The 20,152-nt window shown below is 46.7% G+C and overlaps 3 protein-coding genes and 1 long non-coding RNA gene across 8 annotated transcripts; all 4 read right to left on the bottom strand.

The window, feature by feature from the left end:
• On the bottom strand, positions 1–3,025 carry LOC9651444 (solute carrier family 40 member 3, chloroplastic). Of its 5 annotated transcripts, XM_024674008.1 has the most exons (14): positions 2,823–3,025; positions 2,617–2,766; positions 2,440–2,563; positions 2,327–2,390; positions 1,915–2,219; positions 1,705–1,794; positions 1,472–1,654; positions 1,331–1,405; positions 1,173–1,274; positions 1,026–1,125; positions 806–952; positions 650–756; positions 481–594; positions 44–416 (listed from the first exon to the last, which is right to left on the bottom strand). In XM_024674008.1, exons 2-14 carry the CDS (start codon positions 2,754–2,756, stop codon positions 63–65), a joined length of 1,905 nt encoding a protein of 634 aa, XP_024529776.1. In that variant the 5' UTR covers positions 2,757–2,766; positions 2,823–3,025; the 3' UTR covers positions 44–62. The 5 variants fall into 5 exon arrangements, with proteins under 5 accessions (XP_024529775.1, XP_024529776.1, XP_024529777.1 ...); XM_024674007.1 differs by having other exon boundaries at positions 1–416; positions 2,617–3,025; XM_024674009.1 differs by having other exon boundaries at positions 2,095–2,219; positions 2,617–3,022.
• A 141-nt stretch (positions 3,026–3,166) lies between these two features.
• On the bottom strand, positions 3,167–3,509 carry LOC9659161. Its single transcript, XR_002992261.1, has 3 exons — positions 3,475–3,509; positions 3,376–3,417; positions 3,167–3,296 (listed from the first exon to the last, which is right to left on the bottom strand). It is a non-coding gene; the product is annotated as an uncharacterized LOC9659161 (long non-coding RNA).
• A 700-nt stretch (positions 3,510–4,209) lies between these two features.
• On the bottom strand, positions 4,210–4,654 carry LOC112345922. The gene is made up of 2 exons (XM_024673638.1): positions 4,476–4,654; positions 4,210–4,375 (listed from the first exon to the last, which is right to left on the bottom strand). Exons 1-2 carry the CDS (start codon positions 4,652–4,654, stop codon positions 4,210–4,212), a joined length of 345 nt encoding a protein of 114 aa, XP_024529406.1.
• Positions 4,655–16,697: 12,043 nt separating this feature from the next.
• On the bottom strand, positions 16,698–20,148 carry LOC9651441 (DNA replication licensing factor MCM3 homolog 2). The gene is made up of 17 exons (XM_024673830.1): positions 20,035–20,148; positions 19,867–19,979; positions 19,598–19,806; positions 19,363–19,493; positions 19,075–19,313; positions 18,782–19,018; positions 18,574–18,728; positions 18,310–18,518; positions 18,088–18,256; positions 17,812–18,038; positions 17,692–17,751; positions 17,558–17,647; positions 17,370–17,503; positions 17,262–17,315; positions 17,088–17,207; positions 16,887–17,028; positions 16,698–16,824 (listed from the first exon to the last, which is right to left on the bottom strand). The coding sequence occupies exons 1-17, from the start codon at positions 20,098–20,100 to the stop codon at positions 16,768–16,770; spliced, it is 2,412 nt and encodes an 803-aa protein (XP_024529598.1). The 5' UTR covers positions 20,101–20,148; the 3' UTR covers positions 16,698–16,767.
• Between the last annotated feature and the right edge of the window lie 4 nt (positions 20,149–20,152).

Raw genomic sequence — 20,152 nt, 5'->3', positions numbered from 1 at the left:
TAACAAAAGCTCGTTCTTTTCGGCTTACATGAGAGTAAAGAAAAGAAAAGCAAAAAAAGAATTTAAGCTTCATAAGCTTCAATGGTCACTTCGTCGCAAACTTGTGGCGAAGTTTCAACTAGATTTTGGTCCCTGCTACCCGGAAACAATCGAGCCTGTTCTGGGCTTGGATTTGCGAGCCATCTCCAGTAGATGGCAGCAGCCCCTACGACCGCCACCATCGACAGCGCCGAGAGGCCACCAAAATGATTCACCTCGCTCGCAACGATGGCCACTCCCATCATCACCAGCTCTGCGAGGCTCGCTAGCGATACCTCCGTGGTTCCTACCAGGTTGGCCTGCGAGATTGGCACCGCTGTCTGAAAGACTTGCGCATCCACCATATCGTAGACCCAGAAGCCCAGCCTTGAAACTACCTGCAGACACCGAGAAGAAATCTTTAGCAGAGCGAAAAAAAAACACGAAAAAAGGAGAGCTTACTATCAAAACCAAGAATGTGATGAGGGCAGCCTGATGTTTCACTTGAGTGCTCCAGTAGACAGCAACAGCCAGAGCAAGCAGCCCGGCTTGGAATACCAAAGCAGTCAATCCCGCCTGCGAGGTGGAAACATCTAAGCAATGTTTGCAAAACTCAATCGAGCTTACTTACTTTGAGCACCCCGAGCTTTCCTATCACTGCAGAAGAGACGAATGTGGCGACGAAACCCATCAGTGCACACATCCCGCGAAAGCTTCCAATGATCGACGGGTTCAGTCCTAGGCAAAACAATTTTTTAAGAGAGCGAGACTTTGTGTAAAGCTTTACCTTGCTGCGTTAGGAAAGACGTCATGAGGCTTCCAGGCCCAAGGACCGCATTGAAGTATAAGAGAACGTAAGCGACACTTGCTGGAAGAATTGGTTGTGACAAGTATTGAATCCATCCACGCTTGATGGCACGAAAGCCTTCCTCGGCTGGACAATATGAAAAAAAAAGAAGACAACAGTTAGTTATCTAGACGGCAGTAGAAATTCAAGGCAGCCTTACATGATTGATCTTGATATCCTTTGGACTCGGTCCAGTTACGCGTTTTGGGGCGATCTAGTACCCCTTTCGAAAGCTTATATGTACAATGAACAAGATATATCTGTAATAACATTGATAAGAACCAAAAGTTCAAAGATTTTACCTTACCAGGAGAGGAAGAGATGTAACCATTGCTACCGCGGCAATGCAAATGCATTTGACAGGAGTATACCTCGACAACAATATTCCAAACAGAAGCGGACCAGCTATCTGAAAATCAAGAAAGCTTCAGCATTGAAAAGTCACGAAAGAGAACATTATTATACCTCGCAGACTAGATCAACTCTTCTCAGTATCGCATTTGCATTTGCTAAAGCCAGAGACCGATTTGATCCTGCGAGCTGCAAAACCGAGCAAAATCGTGATTGAGATATCGAGCAGTTTTCTTGAATGAGACTGGAAATTACCTGAACGACCCAGTCCCTTTCGAAAGCAACGCCGCATGCGAGGCCAGCCAGCCGCTCCAACGCACCGAAGGTCATCAAAATGATGAACCAAGGTTTCAGGAGAAGTCCAGTTGTGGACGCTGTTGCTGCTCCACCACGAAGGGCGAAAACTACCACGGCAGCAGAGACGACCATGGAGAAAGTCTGCAAATACGAAGGTTTCATACGAATAAATCCACAATACGCGTGCATACCTGAACAATGCTTAGAAAGTTAAACGATGCAGGCCTTGGCATGGAATCCATGAACGCTCCTACGCAAGGGCCACCGACGAAGATGACCAGCTGCAAGCAGTGTCCAAAGTAGCGTTAGTGAAGTGACGAAAACTTACGGGCTTTAAACACACAATGCTTGTACGTAAAAGAAAAGAAAACACATGGTGGGATCAAACTTATAAAAACTACCTGGCTTACGAAATTCTCCGCAGCCACGGGGAGGAAGCTGCGGTGCAGAATTGCGATAACCGCAGGAAGAGCAAAGTGCCAAGCGTGCTCCAGTAGGCAGGAAAGAAAGTGTATCCCATACAGAGCTGGTATGCAAACAATCAACGAGCCAAAAAAAAGCACTATGAGCATTGGGATTACCTGGCCAACAAAGCTGAGCATTGCCACAGGCAACAACGTATCGGATAGGAGAGAAATCACAGCAGGCAGTCCAAATCGCCATACTCGCTCCATGAAGCACGCAGCAACATAAGTTGCATACATGGCTGGGGGCCAACAAGAGGAGGCACCCAGGTCCAGAGTTAAAGCGAGAGGAAAAGCCACGAGCCAAACCAGGAACAAGAAACTCCAAAATTTTGGAGGAGTTGCTTACCAAACAAGCTCTCTGGATGAGCAGGTGTTGCAGAGATTCGCGCCTGTTCTTCTAGTGTTTGTACCTGCATTCCAAAGCATTAGATTTGTCTCGCAAGCTATAGTATAATTCACCTGAAGCTCTGATAGCAAACCATCTGACAGTGATTCATCCGGCTGCGGGGATTCGCCTTCCACGACTTGGACATGGTTCTGTCCAAACTCGTGCGTAAAATGCGTTACATGAGAAGCTTGGCGCCTACAGGAAATGTATAAGGAGAAACCAAGGAAAAGAAAGGAAAAAAACCAAACCTTTGGAGACATGGAAATCCACACTTTGGAACTTGGAGAGCACCACCGACCAATCTAATCGCTGGACTCACAGTCGGCGCTCTCAACCTCAAATTGGAGTCACCGACACAACGCGTAAGGGCTCCCCTTGCGAGAGCCATACTTTGCTCACTGCATCAAACCCTGAATGAGTTCCTCCTTTGTTCTGGGAGATATAATCACAAAACCATATCTTTGGTACTTAGCTTGGCCATCTAAAAGACGAGTGCTCGTGAAAGAAAGACGTGGGTGTCTCCTGCCCCAGTATCAGACACACGAGTGACGTGGACAGTGATAAGGCGAATCTCCATTACTGGCGCGAGCAAACTTAGTTGGATAAACATCCTTACTTGACCTTCAAGAGATCCAGAAAACAAAAAAGAGTTTGCAAAGTAGATCCAACTTCCGATGAAGATGAGAGGCTAGAAATTTCTAGCATTCAAGAGTGAAAGATCGAAGAATCTACAAGACCAAACTTTAGAATGATAAAGTACATGAAACTTTAATCTCAGCCAGAGCCTTAGATGAACCAGCGAGAAACCAAGCGAGAAACTTAACTGGTGGCTCGCCAAGTGATAGAGCTCGTTTGCGGCATGGCACAAGAAGAGCAGATAAATCCGAGGCTGGACCATCCACGCGAATCTCATAAACAAGAGCGAGTACTGTAAGGAGAATAAAAGAAAAGGACCACATTTCAAGAACAAACATTACAACCATAGTTTCAAATGCAAGAGAATTTACCACTTGTCATGTTGCCCGACATCTGTTGAGATCCACAAGCCCCTGCAAGCAAGAAATCCACAAGAACATCGATTAGAATTTCGTACAAGAATTTCTCACAACGACGAATCCCCAGTTCGCAACGGGGCCCCAGAAATGCGTCGACTTGGGACGGACTGGGCTGTTCAAGAAGTTCTTGAATGCAAATAGTTAAGCAATTTAACCAAAATAATATGTTTGCATTCTGAGTGTGAAATATATATGGTCTGATCGTGGCCAATCGGTTCCAAAGCAGCATAGGAACTAGATTGCTGAGAGTGGTGGCAGGCGCATTCCAGCGCTTTGGGCTGGAGCTGGATTATTCACCAGCGTCGTGGTTCTACGATATGGATGAGTCAAATGTGTCGGAGCTCAAGTGGAACATCTGGACTGTGGCAATCGCCCACGTCCTCCGGGTTCCCGTCCCGGAGGTTTTCATGCACCTCTTCATCGCTGCCGACTGCGCCAGCGAGGTCGCTCCAACCAGCAACGTTACGGTGGCCCGAAAGTACTGTCTTTCGTGCTCCCTTGCTACTACGTTACACACAAGCTTGAAGAGGTGAGTTGTCGAGATTTCTTGTGGCTAAGCGGTAAAAGAGCGTTTATTTCTTGGTTGCAGCTCAAGGAGAGAGCGCGACCACGACCTGGAGCAATCTTTCTCCCATGACGTAGTGTTTCACTTAGACAGGGGAAAAGATTCGTCGGAAGGTTACACAAATATTGCTTCAGCCACTGAAGCGATGTATTCGGCGGAAGTATGGCTTGTCTCTTTTCCTTTTCACTTCTAACCAGCCGTCTTTGCAGATCTTGTGCGGGTTAAGGAAAAGCAGCTAAGCCATCTCTGCTCACAATCCGGCCCAGTAGGAGTCCATGCGTTATAGCAAACTGGCACTTGTGCGGGTTCAAGGAAATGCCAAAGCTTCTACACTTCAGAAAACAGCTCCTCAACAGATCCTTGTGCTGGTCCGAGCTCCCAAATACGCTGAAGTCATCAAGAAAACTTCCATAAATTCCCTCATGTACGGCTGAAAGGCTGCTGTAACAACACGCTGAAAGGTAGTTGGAGCGTTGCAAAGCCCAACGGCATCACCCGATAAGCAAAGCACTCAGTAACAAATGCCGTCTTGAGCTGATCCTCTGAAGCGATTTGGATCTGATTGTAGCAACTATATCCATCCAGGAACGAGTAGAATTCGTGGCCAGCAACCGTGTCCAGCACCGTATCTGTAAATGGCAGCAGGAATCCATCCTTCTTCGTCATGTCATTCAACTTTCGATAGTCTACACACACCCAGAGCTGCCTGTTCTTCTTGGGAACGACAACAATGGGGGAGAGTCATTCACTGATCTCCACCTCGTAGATGAAGCCAGCCTTCAAGAGCTTATCAATCTCTTCCCTCACTGCTCGAAAATCCGATAAGGTCGCTGCCTCACTGGTCTCGCTCCCTCCATCAACACAATGCGGTGTTGTACCAGCTTGGGGTCGACACCTCTCATATCCTGGTAACTCCAGGCAAACACATCAATGAACTCGTGGAATAGGAGCAGGAGTCGCTCTTGCAGCTCCGGCCCAGTATCCACTGTAATCCGGACTGACTTTCCTGGTTCCAGCTCCAAGTCTCGCAGCTCAGGTCGTCCCACGAATTTGCTGGTTCCAGTTCCATCAGAGCAAATAGCCAGAGCATCTAACACTCTCACAGGTTCCTCCAGCTGCTCCACATGATGAAAATGCTCTGGAAATTGCTCCATCTTATCCTCGTCGGGCATTTGTTCGACCTTCACCATTCCACAAGTAACTTCCCCACCCCACAGCCAATGCTGGAGGCATTCGCTCGCCGTGCCCTCCTCAAAAGGTGACAGCATTAGATCATCGTAGCTTGAGCATTTGAGTTCCGCAACCTCCACAAAACTCTCAGCCTCTAATTGGGTTCCATCTTCACTTCCAACTGAATCACTTCCTCTTGCACCCTGTACTGGAAGTTGTATCACTGCTGTTGTCCATAGCATCAACTGGCTCAAGAGCCACCGGAGTCAAGGCTGGCTTCCTCTGCATCACCACTCGTACCTGCTGCGTATTGTTCCCATCTCCAATGACCAGCATTCCTGTCAGCCAGTTCTGTTCAGCTCGGGACTGCTTTAGCCAAGGCCGGCCCAGTAACACGGGGTAGTCTGCTTCTGAATCCTCCATCCACAGCACCACAAAGTCTATAAAGAACTAGAAGCCTACGATCTCTGTCTTCACTCCCTTGATCACACAAAGTGGCTTGCTTGAATTATTTGCCATCCGTACCCGGAAATGCACAGGTACAGGTGCCTCAAGGTTGAGCTTCTGCACAATGTGTTCAGGCATCACATTCACTGCAGAGCCTCCATCAATCACACAGCCCCGCAGCTTCACTCCACTAATCTCTGTGTCGATGCAAGGAGCATCCATATCCACCATTGGCCATGCTGCATTTACAACTGCCTTACAATGACCCTTTACAGCTGTGGAGACCGAGCAAATATGATGCTTGGTTGCTGATTCTCCAGAATATCGTAGGGGCCAGTCTCCAAGTTGAGCACCTACTTATAGCAGCGTCGTTGCGGCTTCGATCTCTGTGGAACTTCAACAGCTCCATCTCCTTTTCCATCAACTTGGCGACCTCTTAGCTCCTTCCTTAGTTTGTGCGCCATCAGCTCTGGATCATTTGAGGTAAGCGGCTCAAAACCCTCACCCACATAAAGGCCACGGCCTCTTTGCTGCAGTTGGCCTCTGGTTTCCACAGCTAACACTGGTACTTCCAGCTCCGGGGTGGCTACCATCAGATCCTCTGGCTGAATGAAGATTGCCTTGGAGTCTACCACCTTCTTCCCTCGCCCTTGGTTTGAATTTTGCTCTGTCTTCTTCAACTTATGTGGGCATTGATCCTGGGCATGCAGCCCTTGTGTTTGGCAGACTCCACAAATAGGCTTGTAACCCTCACCCCTCCTCAGGTATGGACAATCTGGGGAGATGTGACTTGGCTCCCAGCAATTGTAGCAAACCATTGGGCGTCTGAATCTACCTCTTGAACCAGAGGCTTCACCCTACTGCTGCTGTGTTGATTGAGGATTCGCAGTGGAAGACGATTGAGCTGCAACCGCATACACTGGGTAAGTATCCCCCCCTTGAGACATCTGCGATTGAACCATGTAACTTGGCACCACAGGGATCTATTGGGAAACTTGGAGCTGCTGTGTTGAAACTCGAGCAGGATTTGAATAACAGTTCTCCAGTGTATGTCCACTCTTCCCGCAATACTGACACTTTAGCTTTGCAGGTCGTGGAAGCTTATCTTGGCACTTAATCAGATAGTGGCCCTGATTGCCACATGTAATACACCAAACACCTGTTCTCTCATTGATCAGCTTCACTAGAGCTCCCATACCCCGAACTAGATTCACTTGCAAATCAGCCATCTTCTTTGTAAGTGTTTCCCCACGTCCTCTTTGACTTTTGCTAACTGGTTCTCAAAGCCTACAGGTATCATAGTTGGCTGAAATCTGGGACTTGTAGCTGGGATTAACGTTGGTTGTGGTGGTATTCCAGGAAGATAGCCACTAGAGTCAACAGGAACGGTAATCTGTTGCCTGGCTGCAGCTCCAAGTCGAGCTTACTCCCATGTTGTAGCATGAGTAATTGCTTCATTCAGGTTTGCTGGTCTCTGAACTTTGACGTGAAAATTTAACTTGTATGGCAGGCCATTCAAATAGTAGCGGACTTGATCTTCAGCAGACAGAGTAGGTTCTTTCTGCTGCAGAAGGCTCTTGAACCTCCAAGTATAGTCTTGAAGTGGCTCCCCTGGTAAGAGCTGGATCGCATTGAGTTCATCTGTTATCTTCTGACAGAATCCCACATGGCAGAAGACTTCTAGGAAAGAAGTCTTCATGTCATTCCAGGAAGCAAATGGCACTGTTGCATTTGCCTGGGCGTACCATTCAATGGCAGCCCCCAGTAGTGTCATGGGAAACCAGCGTCGTCTCAGGGCATCAGTGTGCTCTTGATTTGCAGCACTCACAACCTCAAAAGCTGTAGCGTGAGCATTAAGATCATTCAGGTTCACAAACTTCGAATATTTTTCTCAGCTTGAAGCCGCAGGTGTTGCCATCCCCCTAGATCTTGGGTTTGCACTTGGCAAATTCGGAGGTGAGGTCTGGAACTCTCCCCACTCTTCCCACTGTGTTTCCACAGGTAAAGGCTCCGTGTTTCTCTCCGGGGAACTCTCTGGAGTGTTTACTAATCTTCTCTAATATCTCTCTTGTCGCTGTCTCCGCTGCAAGTCTAAATCGTCTTCACTGAATTTTCACTAACTTGGTGATCGCTGGTTGGCCAGATCGAGGCGGCACTTCGGCTCTCCAGGCTCGAGATACCCCTTCAACCAAATCTGGCTCCCGGCTAACGCACCACTTTTGTAGTTCAACTTCACTCACTCACACAACTTAAACACACAGGTTCGTCTCTCTAGAACTTTCATTGATTGAAACAGGGGTACATCTAGACATCAATCGGCTCAGCAACAGATAGGTTCAGGAGTTCTTCGAGGATTTCTCTCATTAGACGATACCACACTTGACTGCAGGTGGGGCAGTGAGTCACCACAGTCTGCTCTGACTGAATGCTCAGTCTCTCTACTGCCCAGCACACTCTCAGATTGCAAGTGACATGATCTGCATGCGAATCACATCAAGGGACTTCATGTTGTCGTACCATTTCCACACACTCCTGAAATAACTTCGGGAAGATTCCAGGATATCCCCTCTGGAACCTCCCAGAATATTCCTAGGCTACTGTATATACACTCAGAATATTCCCATACAGAATATTACAGCTTTAACACTTGAGAGTTTTGCTGCCTGCAACTTTAACTCAAAATATCTTCTGATCCACACGTCCAATATTCTTGATCTCAGACTCCTTGGAAAGCTCTCACTGAGCTCTTGAACCTTTCTGAAATCTTCATCTCTGAAATCCTCACTGCATGCGAGATAATCGCTGAGAACTTCTCGGCTCCAAAACCACTTGTACTTCACCAACTTCAGCTGCATCTCCCCTCTGGGGCTCTAGCACGCTACTTCACTTCCTTTTGCACTTCCTCCAACTCCCAAACCACACAAATCTCTGGAAACAAGGGAAAAATGCAAAGTGAGTCAACCTTCTCAATTGACAACATCATCCTGGCCGGATTCAGGAAGAAGAAAGCAAAGGTGGATGGATTCCTCCGGTTTGGGGCGATGGCAACCAGCAGCAAGGAAAACTACTATGTCAAGGTCTACAGCAGCTCCTCGGGTTCCAAGCACCATGCCATGCTCGTGTGTAAGGTTCTGGCCGGGATAGTGTTCAAGGTGACCAAGGACAGGCCGAGTTGGTTGTTCCACCGGATGGCTAGTCTGGTGAAGTGGGAGGGATCCTCAACTTTGATGAGCTTGTGGTGTAATGCTGCCATCTTGCCTCAGTTTATTATTGTCTGATATCGTGTAGACAATGTTTGCTAAAATTTTAGTTTTCGTTAAGTATTTAAAGGTACTTTTATTAGATGAAGTAACCTTTTCCTTTTCCCTAACTCTATATAAATTAGCTTGTGCATTAGGTTTTGCCATATTAAGGTTTTGGCGAGATGACGAAGTGGTCGAGGATCTTTGCAATCTTGGCTCTCTGCGTGTGCGTGTATGGGAGGTCGATTCCTCAACTCAGGACTATCTACATGGGAGATTCAATCTTCGACGTGGGCACAAACAAATATGTGAAGGATTCAGTTTCGCGTTGCGATTTTGTGCCATATGGGGAGACGAGGTTTAGCAAGCCATCCGGGAGGTGTAGCGATGGGTTTATAATTCCAGATCTGATAAACAAGGCGATAGGTTTGCCCTTTTCAAGACCATTCCTGAGCTTGAAAGCTGGGAGTCAACTTCCACCAAGCATTAATTTTGCGTCAGACGGCAGTGGCTTACTTGACTCCACTCACTCGGACTGGGGCGTTGTGTCGTTTAACGAGCAGCTAAAGCAGCTCGCGCAGCTCTCCAAGAAAAATCTCAATCTCAATGATTTTGTGGTTGTGATATCTTCTGCTGGGAATGATATTGCGGCGAATCTTCAAAACATTGCTGATGTTGACTTGAAAGCAATGTTAATGTCATTAGAGAAAGGATTGGAACAGCTATACAAGTATGGATTTCGAAAGATCGTCTACTCAAGTGTCGGGGCACTAGGGTGTTCACCTATTGTGACCTCTGGAGGAAAATGTGTGAGCGAGATTAACAATCTGGTGGAAGAATTCAATGTGCAAGCTCGGGAGATTGTTTCAGGGGTGGCAAAGAGATTTCCAGGGATGAAAGGAACATTTGTGGATGGCTACTCTTCGATTAAATCATACGTGGAGAACCCAAAGAGGTTTGGATTTAAGAATGCCGGGGGTTGTTGTCCCAATTGCCTTTCACAAAAGAATACATTGAGTGGGCTGTGCAAGAATCCAAGCGATTACGTCTTTTGGGATATAATACACCCAACTGAACACACGTATACGCTCTTAGCCAAGGAATTCATAAAGAAAATCATAGAAGTGTTGTAAAATAAACAAACTTGTTTATTTTGTGGGATGAATTCCTTGTTTTTTCTGCAAGAAATATGTAGAAGAATGAAATATATTTATACTTTCTTGCTTAAAAGATACTCGAAATATTTTTTATGTGCTAACTGATCTGCCTTGACTGGAGAAAAAGCCATTTCATCCGTTTGAACGTCAATGCACGGGATCAACAGATTTTGGGAGGCTACTGTTGTTGTTTGAATCAAATCGTACTTGCTATTTCCCCAGTCCGACTTCACCGATCGATCAACTATACAACGCCACTTGCCAGGCTACTTGCTGCGATGATTCTCCACGGGCTCCCTCCGCGTCGCTATTGCCGTCAGCGACATAGCCTCCCTCAATAACGGTTTGCCAAAAGAGCCGAGGTGTACATGGTACTCCTCAAACATCTCCAAGCAAATACAAAAAGGACAAAAGTGTGAGCTTGCATTGATCTCACCCACCAACAAGTGAACCGCATAACCGAGTCAAGCGTAACTTATAATGGTTGTACTTGCGTTCAACTTTACTTGTTTCAGTCTCTGCGCAGACAGAGAACTGGCAACTCTTACGAGGAAAGATGGATCTGAAGTTCGATCCAGTTTCCAAGACGAGCGACCTCCTGCCGTGATCGAGTTTGGAGTTCTTATCACCACCACCACGCACATCGCTCATCTCGTCCTGTATGACCAAGTTGGCCGCAGATTACTGCAAGTAAGCGTCCTGCTGTCCACGAACCCTTCGTTGTGGCCATGGCCGCGACGAGAGCAGGCTGAGAGAGCTAGCGAGATAAACTCTATTCATCCCTGGCGACTGTATTCGTCGTGAGATTCGCTAGAATTGCGAAGTTAGCTCTTTCAAAGCGTTTCTCTTAAATGAAAGTTTGAAAGGTTTCTTGCCTGGCTGAGAGCTTGCAGATTTTCCTCTGGACTCCTTACTTTCAAAATATAAGTCTCCGATCGTGTCAAGAGAAAGAAAGAATACATAAATCACAAAATAACCTTACCCTTGCGGAGAGCTTTGTGATGGAATGAATGAACGCTGTCTGGAGTTCCAGCTCTTCTCCGCGGCCCACCAGCGATGTAGCAGTAGTGGGTTCTAGTCCAAGTTTGCGCTGCAGCAGCGACACCACCAAATGCTACGCCGAGGCGTTGCGAAGATGCGGGAGCAGCCAGAACCTCTGGGAAGGCAAGAGGCTCCACTTCCTCCTCAAGTCCCGCGGCTACGACGGCGATACGTTTCTCGGGAATTTGCTCGTCCAGATGTATGGTAAATGCGGCGAGCTGGATCAAGCGCGAAGTGCCTTCGACCGGATAGTCACCAGGAACGTCTTCTCTTGGACAATCCTCATCCTCGCCTACTTGCAGAACGGGGCTCTTCCGGGACGCTCTCGATGCCTATCAGGAGATGGAGTGGAGCCGGACGACTTCATCTTCTCCATCGCCCTGGGTGCCTGTGGAGCGCTCGGAACTGACGCCCTCGAGGAGGGACGGGCGATTCACTCGCACTTGATCGTTGCGTCTTCCAGCGGCGGACAAGCAAAGCCACCATCTTTCGGCAAGAGCAGCATCGTCACAACTGGCTTGCTGGACATGTATGCGAAGTGTGGCAGCGTTGAGGATGCTCGTAAAGCCTTCGACGTGATGGAGTGCAAAGATATCGTTGCCTGGGGAGCTATCATCACGGCCTACTCGGAGCACGGAGATGGAAAGACCACCCTGGAAATGTTTCGAAAGATGGAGCTGGAAGGAACCAAAGCAAACATGTACGCTTACTCTGGAGTGCTGGACGCTTGCTCGAGGTTGGGAGCTCTCTCCGAGGGCATAGCCTTCCACAGCCGGATCATCACTCTTGGATTGGAAAAGCACCTGGTGGTGGCCACCGCGATCGTCACCATGTACTCACGATGCGGGAGAATGCACGAAGCCAGGATCGCATTCGACACAGTCAAAAAGAAAGATCTCGTATGCTGGAACACGCTGCTCACCGGATATGCCCAGCACGGGCATAGCAACGACGCCCTGCAATTATTCCAAGAGATGATCATGGAGTCGTGCGAAATGAACCGAGTTACCTTTAACAGTATCTTGCACGCTTGCAGCCACACCGGACTTGTGGAACTGGCCAGGAGTTACTTCGTGTCAATGACGATGGATCACGGCATTTCCCACGAGGTCGACCACTTCGTGCGCTTGATTGACGTCCTCGGCCGGGCTGGATGGGTCACTCAAGCCGAGGAGGTGGTGGACGAGATGCCTTTCCAGCGGATGAGTGTTATCTGGGTGACGCTACTCGGTTGTTACAAGATGCACGGCCGCGTGGAGAGAGCCGAGCTCGTTGCCGATCGAGTTCTGGAATTGGATCCGGCGAATACCGCTGCGTTTGTGCTCCTCTCCAGTATCTATGGCCGAGTTGGGAGGTGGGATGACGTCCGGAGAATTTGACGAGCGATGCAAGAGAGAGGTTGGAAGAAGCTCCCAGGACAAAGTTATATCGAGATTAAGAATAGGTTGCATGAGTTTGGCACGACCGGCAAGCTGCACCCACAAACTGATAAACTTAAAGCCGAGTTGGAAAGGCTGGACCGGCAAATGCAAGAAGCTGGCTATGTACCTGATATGAACGAGGTGCTGAGGGATGTCGAGACGATGGAAGAAATGTGGAGCATTTCGGCTATCACAGCGAAAGAGTTGCTTTAGCTTTTGGTTTGTTGACAACTGATCCTTGCACCCCGCTTCAAATCGTCAAGAACTTACATGTCTGCTCCGAGTGCCATGCTGCAATCAAAGTCATTTCCAGGATCGTCGGCAGAGCTCATGTCTAGAGTTCCTTGTACTTTCTCATCTCTTCTGGATGCCCTTCTCCTGTTTGATGTGAGTGAGCAACTCCGCGTGCTCTTCTTCGCGTGGCTGCAGCTCCAGGTCCAGGCAAACAAGCATCCGCGCGAATGGCTCGACACTTTCGTAGCTCAAGCAAAAGCTGGCAGCGGGGGGGACCTGGGCAAACTCTTGCTCTGCTTCCTAGACACTGTGCACACATACAGGTTTCAGAAATTCTTTCTGCCAACCAGGGAGAACATCGACAACGTCTATAACGTTTGGTTCAAGGAACTCCCGATGGTAGAGTGGCAATCTATCGACCTCACCTGTTGGTGGTAAAGTCCTTAGCTCGTTATTCTTTTGTTTTGTTTGTTTTTTCTTTTTTTTGGGCAGGAGGTGGTGGCAGCAGTGACTCACACATTCGACTGGGACCAAAGCCTTCTTGTGCCTCTGGAGCGCTGGGTTCGAAGAAGCTCGCTTGTTTACCAGTACAGGTCTCGCGAGGTTTCATACTTTATGGACTTTACGGATGCAAGCTTGCAAATTGGCCGTCTGATGTACACTTGGACACTGACGAAGAAGGGGCAGCGGGACCATGCCGAGCTCCAGATTCTGTGCTCGACGGGCAACTCGATCGTGGAGCACGCACAGTCGGTGCCAGTGGGAAGCAGCGACGAGCGCCAGCTCTACCGTGCCGCCGCTGCCGTTTTCGGCAAGGATTTTAGCGGCCATTTCGTGCAGCTGTGCAGGAACTCGCAGTGGGAGCCGGATGGGGTCCCTTGCTCGCAATCCAAGCTGGGAGAAATAAGGGAGCTGGCATGGAGAGGGCTGATCTTAGTCTAGCAGAGTTCCGGAGCATTACTTTGACGACGGCCATAAACAAATGAGAAACATTGTGCCGTTCGGCCATGATCGTCTACATTGTTCACGTACGCACACTCTCTTTGTTTTTTTCGTTGGAATGTGTTTCTATTTGTTTCCTTTTTTCTTGTGTGTTGTTTTGCGCAGCTGATATTTGAGGATCACTTGGCTCTAGACATTGATTGCAAAACGTCACAAGAATGTGAGTGACATGAATTATCTTTGCTTAGTGGAAGTATTTACTAAAGCTGTTTCTGTAGGCACGGTGTCTCTAAATAGTCACCCAAATCTTGATACAATCTGGATCAAGAGAGGCATTTTTATTGCATCAGATGCGACTAAGAAGAGATGTCCAGCTCGTGAGAAGTTGATAAAATCTCCCAAAATACAGAGGGCCCTGGGAGCCAGCGCTGATGAAATAGGCGATGCTATGGGTACATATTATGATCAGGAACACAAAGAGTTATGGTTTAAAATGGCCAAAATATTTTTATGAGAGGCTTACTGCATATATTGTAGCATACGCAATTTTCAAAAGAACAATTTAAGAATATATGGGTTAGAGCTCTTCCCAACTATAGGTGATAACATGGATTTGTCGTGCCAGCATGCCAAGAGTATGCACTTACTAGACAGCTTTTTGACTTGAGTTGCAACGAATGAGTGCCACCGCCTGGCCTCCAAAATACCTTGTCCAGTAAGTGCTCAAAGTTCATCATTGCGTTCAATGGGAAGAGCATCTCCAAATCCAGCATGAGCGGTGTCATTTTGGACAGGGGTTAGGACGGCAGGAACTCAAGAATCCATAGCTTAAGGCTGTATTCCACTATGATCAACAAGAGAATAGCAAGACTTTGTTCTGAATCGATTGCTGGAAAATATGCCGAAGAACAATCTCATAGAGAGGCCAAGTATGATCTCTTTAGAACAAGTATAAAATTTTGAAATTGTTACAAGAATCCAAGCTGCGAAAGATGATGGTGTTCATAGAAATGTTTTAGATTTCTTAACTGAAAAAAACATGTGAGGCCAAAAGTAAGTAATAAAGGAATAGAATTGAACTATAGTAATCAAAGGGTATAACTTAATTGCCTTTTTGATGGCCAAGATAAAACTCTGGCAGCTTGAAATGACAAAAGCCATAAAATTTTTGGAAGTTCAACGAGTGAGGCATGGTCAAGGTGGCCATGCTCTACTTCAGCAACCTCAAAGCTTTATGCGCTGAAGAGCGCTCTCAAGGAATCAGCGGATGGGAGCCCCAGCGAGGTGATATGTTAGGCCAGCCAAGGACTCGAAAGTGAAGAAGGCTCGCTCGCCTGGCAAGAAGCAGCCAGTGGCGCGGAAGAGGAGCAAGAATGGAAAACGAGGCAGAGACTGCCGAAAGATGCATTGTCCAATACAGTGTAGCGGCTCGGACAAAATGACTAGGATGGGGTGGTGGAAATGGAACAGGTGGGACTTCCTAACAGAAGGACATTGGCAACTTACTGGTGTGGAGCACATCGGCTCCAAGTTGAGCAATGGCATCACCATTGTCCACAAATTATATCGCATGGATCAAGTTAAATGTATTTCATGTCTCTAACAATCAACATCTTTTCAAGTTACCATGATCCCAACATGGTAACTTGACCATGTTGGGAAAACTATTTTACTTTTTCCAACTTATCAAGAAGTCCTTAATTGTTGGTAATATGTACTTGTTCTTCTTTTGTGTATTTGTTCAGCAATTGATAATTTATGTACATGCATATCTACTTGTCTTTCTTCTTTACGAACACTAAAACCTCATGATATACCCCTTATTGACTAACTCATCAAACTGCCACTTGAATTCCTGTAATTCCCTTTTGTCCAACCAATATGCCACTACCTTCACTCCCTCTATATACCCAATTTCATGTTCTATAGCAAGTGGTAATTTTGTCAGAAGTTCCACATGCATGGTATCTCAGAAACAGTGTAACACCCATTTTGCCTCTCACAAACATGTTCCTTTAATGAGTTGGTCTACCAGATTTACATAAGACCTAATTAGTTAGATCTTGGGCCTCTGTCCCAAGGGAACATTCCAAAGATCACATTAAATCCACATAAATAAAAAGGTGAAATCACTTGAATGCTAGCTTAATTTGTACTTTTAACTACTTTGAACAAACTTCTTAGATGTTTGAGAAGCTACTGCCTTCACTACTGTATGTTTCAAGAGATCTTGAATGCCTGAATGTTTCAAGTAAGTTTAACCTGAATTTTATCCATCTAATGGATTGCCTTCCATGTACAGAAGGAAAACTTGAAAGAATGCTTCTAATAATTTTGTTGATGTAATAGTTAGGAAAAAGAGATTGCAATAGCAGTAGATCCAAAACTTCCCACGAAGATGAGAGTATAGTATAGTATATGAAAACTTCCATCTCTTCCATCAGCTCTTCGCAGCAGAGCCTTTCGATCTGCCCAAGAACGAAGATCGTACGTTGGAACCAGCGAGAAAACTAAGCGAGAAACTTAACTGGTGGTGATTGTAGATCCTCGCCAAGTGATAGAGCTGGACCGACTCGTTGGCGGCATGGCACGAGAAGAGCAAATAGTTCCGAGGCTGGACCATCCACGCAAATCTCATAAACAAGATCGAGTAGATACACATCACTGTAAGAAAAAAGATAAAACGATTTAAAGAGGAAAATCGATAGGAAGAAGAAGAAGAATTCATACACTAGAAAAAATGCGCTTAGTTTCAAATGATTTCCCAAGAGAATGTACCACTCGTCATGTTGCTCGACATCATGTCCGGCGGCTTGTTGAGATCCACAAGCCCCTGCGAGCAAGAAATTCACAAGAAACATCGATTAGAGCTAAAATTTCGCAAAAGAATCGATCTCACAGCAACGACGAATCCCCAATTGGCAACGGGGCCCCAAAAATGCGTCGTCTTGGGACCGACTGGGCTGTTCAAGAAGTTCTTGAATGCCGACATTCTCGAGTTGACAAGAAGCCCTAAAGGGAAAACCCTAACCCTATGGTTTCAGTTACAAAAGAGTTATAAAGGTTTTAGTTTGAATCTTAAGTTAACTAGTTTTACATTTTTCGTTTTGATATGTTACATTGTTTTAGATGACATGAACCAAATCGTCCACAACCATTACCCGGTTGTTATCTTGCATTTTCTGGAGAGCACACATTGATTGCTTCGTTAGTTCCAGTGGATTGGTATTTTTTCCTAGCTTACCTTGAGCAAAGAATCGATCTCCTCGCGTGAGAATGGTGCCGGGTTGTCGGCATTCACTGCTGCCGCAATCCCATCCTTTGAGATGTACTCCAGTCGATTGGATTGGAGATGTTGTCCTAGTTTTAGATTAAACTCGTCGGTCCTGGAAATGGAAGTTTGAGGCAAGCACGAAGAATGGGAGAGGGAGAAATAAGCAAGAACCTTTCGGACGAAACATGAACTTCATGGTCCCCATCTTCGAGAACCGTTTCATCCACGGCATCTTCTGGAACTGGAACGCTTTGAGAAGCGTCGGGAGCGTCTCCCTCCTGTTGAGTATTACTGAGAAAAGAAAGTTTAGCATTGATAATACTCCAAGATGTGAATGAAATTCACCTTGTTATTGGAGGCTCCTCGGGTGTCTCACCGCGACTTCTACGCCGTTTTCGCCTGCAGACAAAGATCAGCATGAGCTGCGCAAAGAAAAGGATTGATCGAACATACCTCTCTGTATCCGGGGTTTCCTGTTCCGCATCTTGTTGTCTTTCCTTCTCTCGCTTTTCCATCTCGTTTAGCTCTTCGTGATATATAGCAAATCTCATTACTCTTAGAGCTGCTTTCACGTCCTCCTTCAGCACCTGCAAAATGAGAGACATGAAGTTATCGTCATTCCTGGGGAAGAAACTCCGTACTTGGCCTCGCAACTTGAGCTTTGCGTGCGCGGTTGAAAGACGTATCATAGTCTCGAGGGTGCGAGCAGTGATTGGCAAAGTGCCTCCTGTCTGTGGGAGAAAACATGTGAAAATGAACCCAGTTCTTTACGTACCTTATTGTCAGAACTACGGATTCGCATATTTGCGTAGGCCTTGATGATTTTGGTTGATGCCTGTAAAGGATGCGAGTTAAAACACTAATAACGCACTAAATGCAAGAAGGACAAAGTTACCTCTTCAGTTAGCTTTGGTTCATTCCTACTCTTGGCATAATTTATGAACTTCTTCAAAAACTTGATCGTTAATGTTTCACGCTTTGCAGATTTTTCGCGCGCATTTCTTGTTTGACGTTTTCTTTTCTCCCCGTGCAAGAAACGATTATACTTCACAAATATCGTAGTTCCTAATTCATGTTCATCGTCCTCGACATTTCTTGCAGTCCCACCTACGGCGGGAAGACCTGAAAGGCCATTGTCATCATTCAAAACAATACTAGGCACGCTATTTACCTCCGTCTTCGCCGGGTGCTCGAAAACGGTGCATTCGCAGCACATGCTCAGAAATTTTGCGGTCGGTATCTGCATCCATTTGATCAAGAACAATAAACAACAGGTCAAATCGTGACAGTAGAGAGTCCGGAAGCCCGATATTTTTTGTAGGAGTAAGTGATCGATCATACTGGAACAAACATCCATGATTGATTAGTCACCCAGCATTGCGTCAAGACTTACAGTTCCATAGATAGGATTTGCTGCAGCCACGACACTGCAACGGGCATTGAGTGACGCATGTATGCCAGCCTTAGCTATCGTGACTGTTTGTTGTTCCATAACTTCGTGAATGGCAACACGATCTATGTCGCTCATTTTGTCAAACTCGTCTATACAGACCACGCCCCTGTCTGCCAGCACCATTGCCCCTGCTTCAAGACGTCTTTCACCTGAGGAAGAAAAGAGTCAATCCAGAAGTTATGAAAATACATTGAAAAGGCCTACCAGTCTCTTGATCAGATGTTACAGCAGCTGTGAGTCCTACTCCAGACGATCCTCGGCCAGTAGTAGATATTGCAAGCGGTGCAATGCTCATAATCGCTCGTAGCAACTGCGACTTTGCAACGGAAGGGTCCCCAACCAGGAGGACATTGATGTCACTGCAACAAAAGAATGTTAAGAAACTACATAGCGCTCTGTACGAGGTGCTCACCCACGTATGTGCGTGCCATTTGCTAGATTTTTCTCCAGTCCACCGATAAGCAAAAGAAGCACGGCTTTCTTGATCAGGGAATGACCACATATTGAAGGTGCAAGCGACTCAGCAAGTAAATTAAACGAATCCTCCCTGTTTCCAATGGTCCGAATATTTTTGAGATCTTCATTTGTGAAAATTGGAGCATAAGCATCTTTGTTCAGCTGAGCAATGTTATTTGCTATAACGATGGTTCTGCAACAGTAAACTTCTCATGAGCGGTTTCACGAAAGTTGATAGGAGAGATTCACCTGAAAACACCGTTGATGCTCCCTTTGGATTTGCCAGGAATCGCTTTGTATACGCCGACGATAGAAACACGGTCACCAGGCTTGCACACATCGACCAGATCATCCTCCACTATAACATCCACAGAGCGGGGAAGCTGTCCTGGTGCTGAGTTTTCGGGCATTTCTTGAATAGACAAGACTTGATGGTCCCTATACTTGCACAGGCCAAACTCAGTCACCAGAAGATTCCCATGGTCATCCTAGCAAAATAAACGAGTGAAAATCTGGTAAAAAAATATGATAACTTACTCTAGTTGGATACACAGATCCTGTGGGAAGACCAACAAAGGAAGTGATGTCCCGATACTCTCGAGTTGTAAAATCTCCAGTAGTCGGGCAGTAGTGAACGCTCTTGACCACCTTGGGCCTCACAAGCGAGCCTGGTAAAAAAAAAATGAAACGAAGCTATAAAAAAGAAAAGAAAAAACGAAACGAAGCAAAAAAAAAAAAAAAAAAAAAAAAAAGCACTACAGCAAAGCCTTACACTTCGTGATGATCCCTTCCACCCGAACCATGCTCCCGAGAAATGGCGAAAGAAGCTCGCGGGGTGTGACTTTGTGAAAGCCAAAGTAGCCCTCGAATCCAACATGAATCTCCTCTCCTTCCAGCAAGTACTTGGGATCCACATTCTTTGTTAGCTCGTTAGCAGCGTCAGTAAAAGGCTGTATGTACTCGTTGGGAGCTCGTATGACCCTGCCACTCCCAAAATCACCGATTAAAACAGCTCAAAATTCCAATTTCGGGAGAACAGACCTTCGAGCAAGATCATTGTCAAAGTTCCGGAGGTCGCTAAGATCGACGAGCAGCCTGTGCCTTCCCTGGGACATCATACTCCGGATTTTCTCCACATAAGCGCCATGCCCGGCCTGGAAATCACAGAATGGAGCTCACATTCTCTCCCTCGCAGCAAAAAGAACTCACATCGTGGTCAAGGAAATCGACGAACGCCCGCCTGTGCGCTTGGTAGAGCTCCTGCGACTGCTCCATGGCGTAGCTATCGCGCCATGCCCCAGCTCAAAAACCCTAAACCTAGGCACTC

The sequence above is a fragment of the Selaginella moellendorffii genome, unplaced genomic scaffold (assembly GCF_000143415.4).
Source record: "Selaginella moellendorffii unplaced genomic scaffold, v1.0 SELMOscaffold_11, whole genome shotgun sequence".
NCBI classification, from domain to species: Eukaryota; Viridiplantae; Streptophyta; class Lycopodiopsida; order Selaginellales; family Selaginellaceae; genus Selaginella; species Selaginella moellendorffii.
This window is presented reverse-complemented; position numbering and strand designations above follow the sequence as displayed.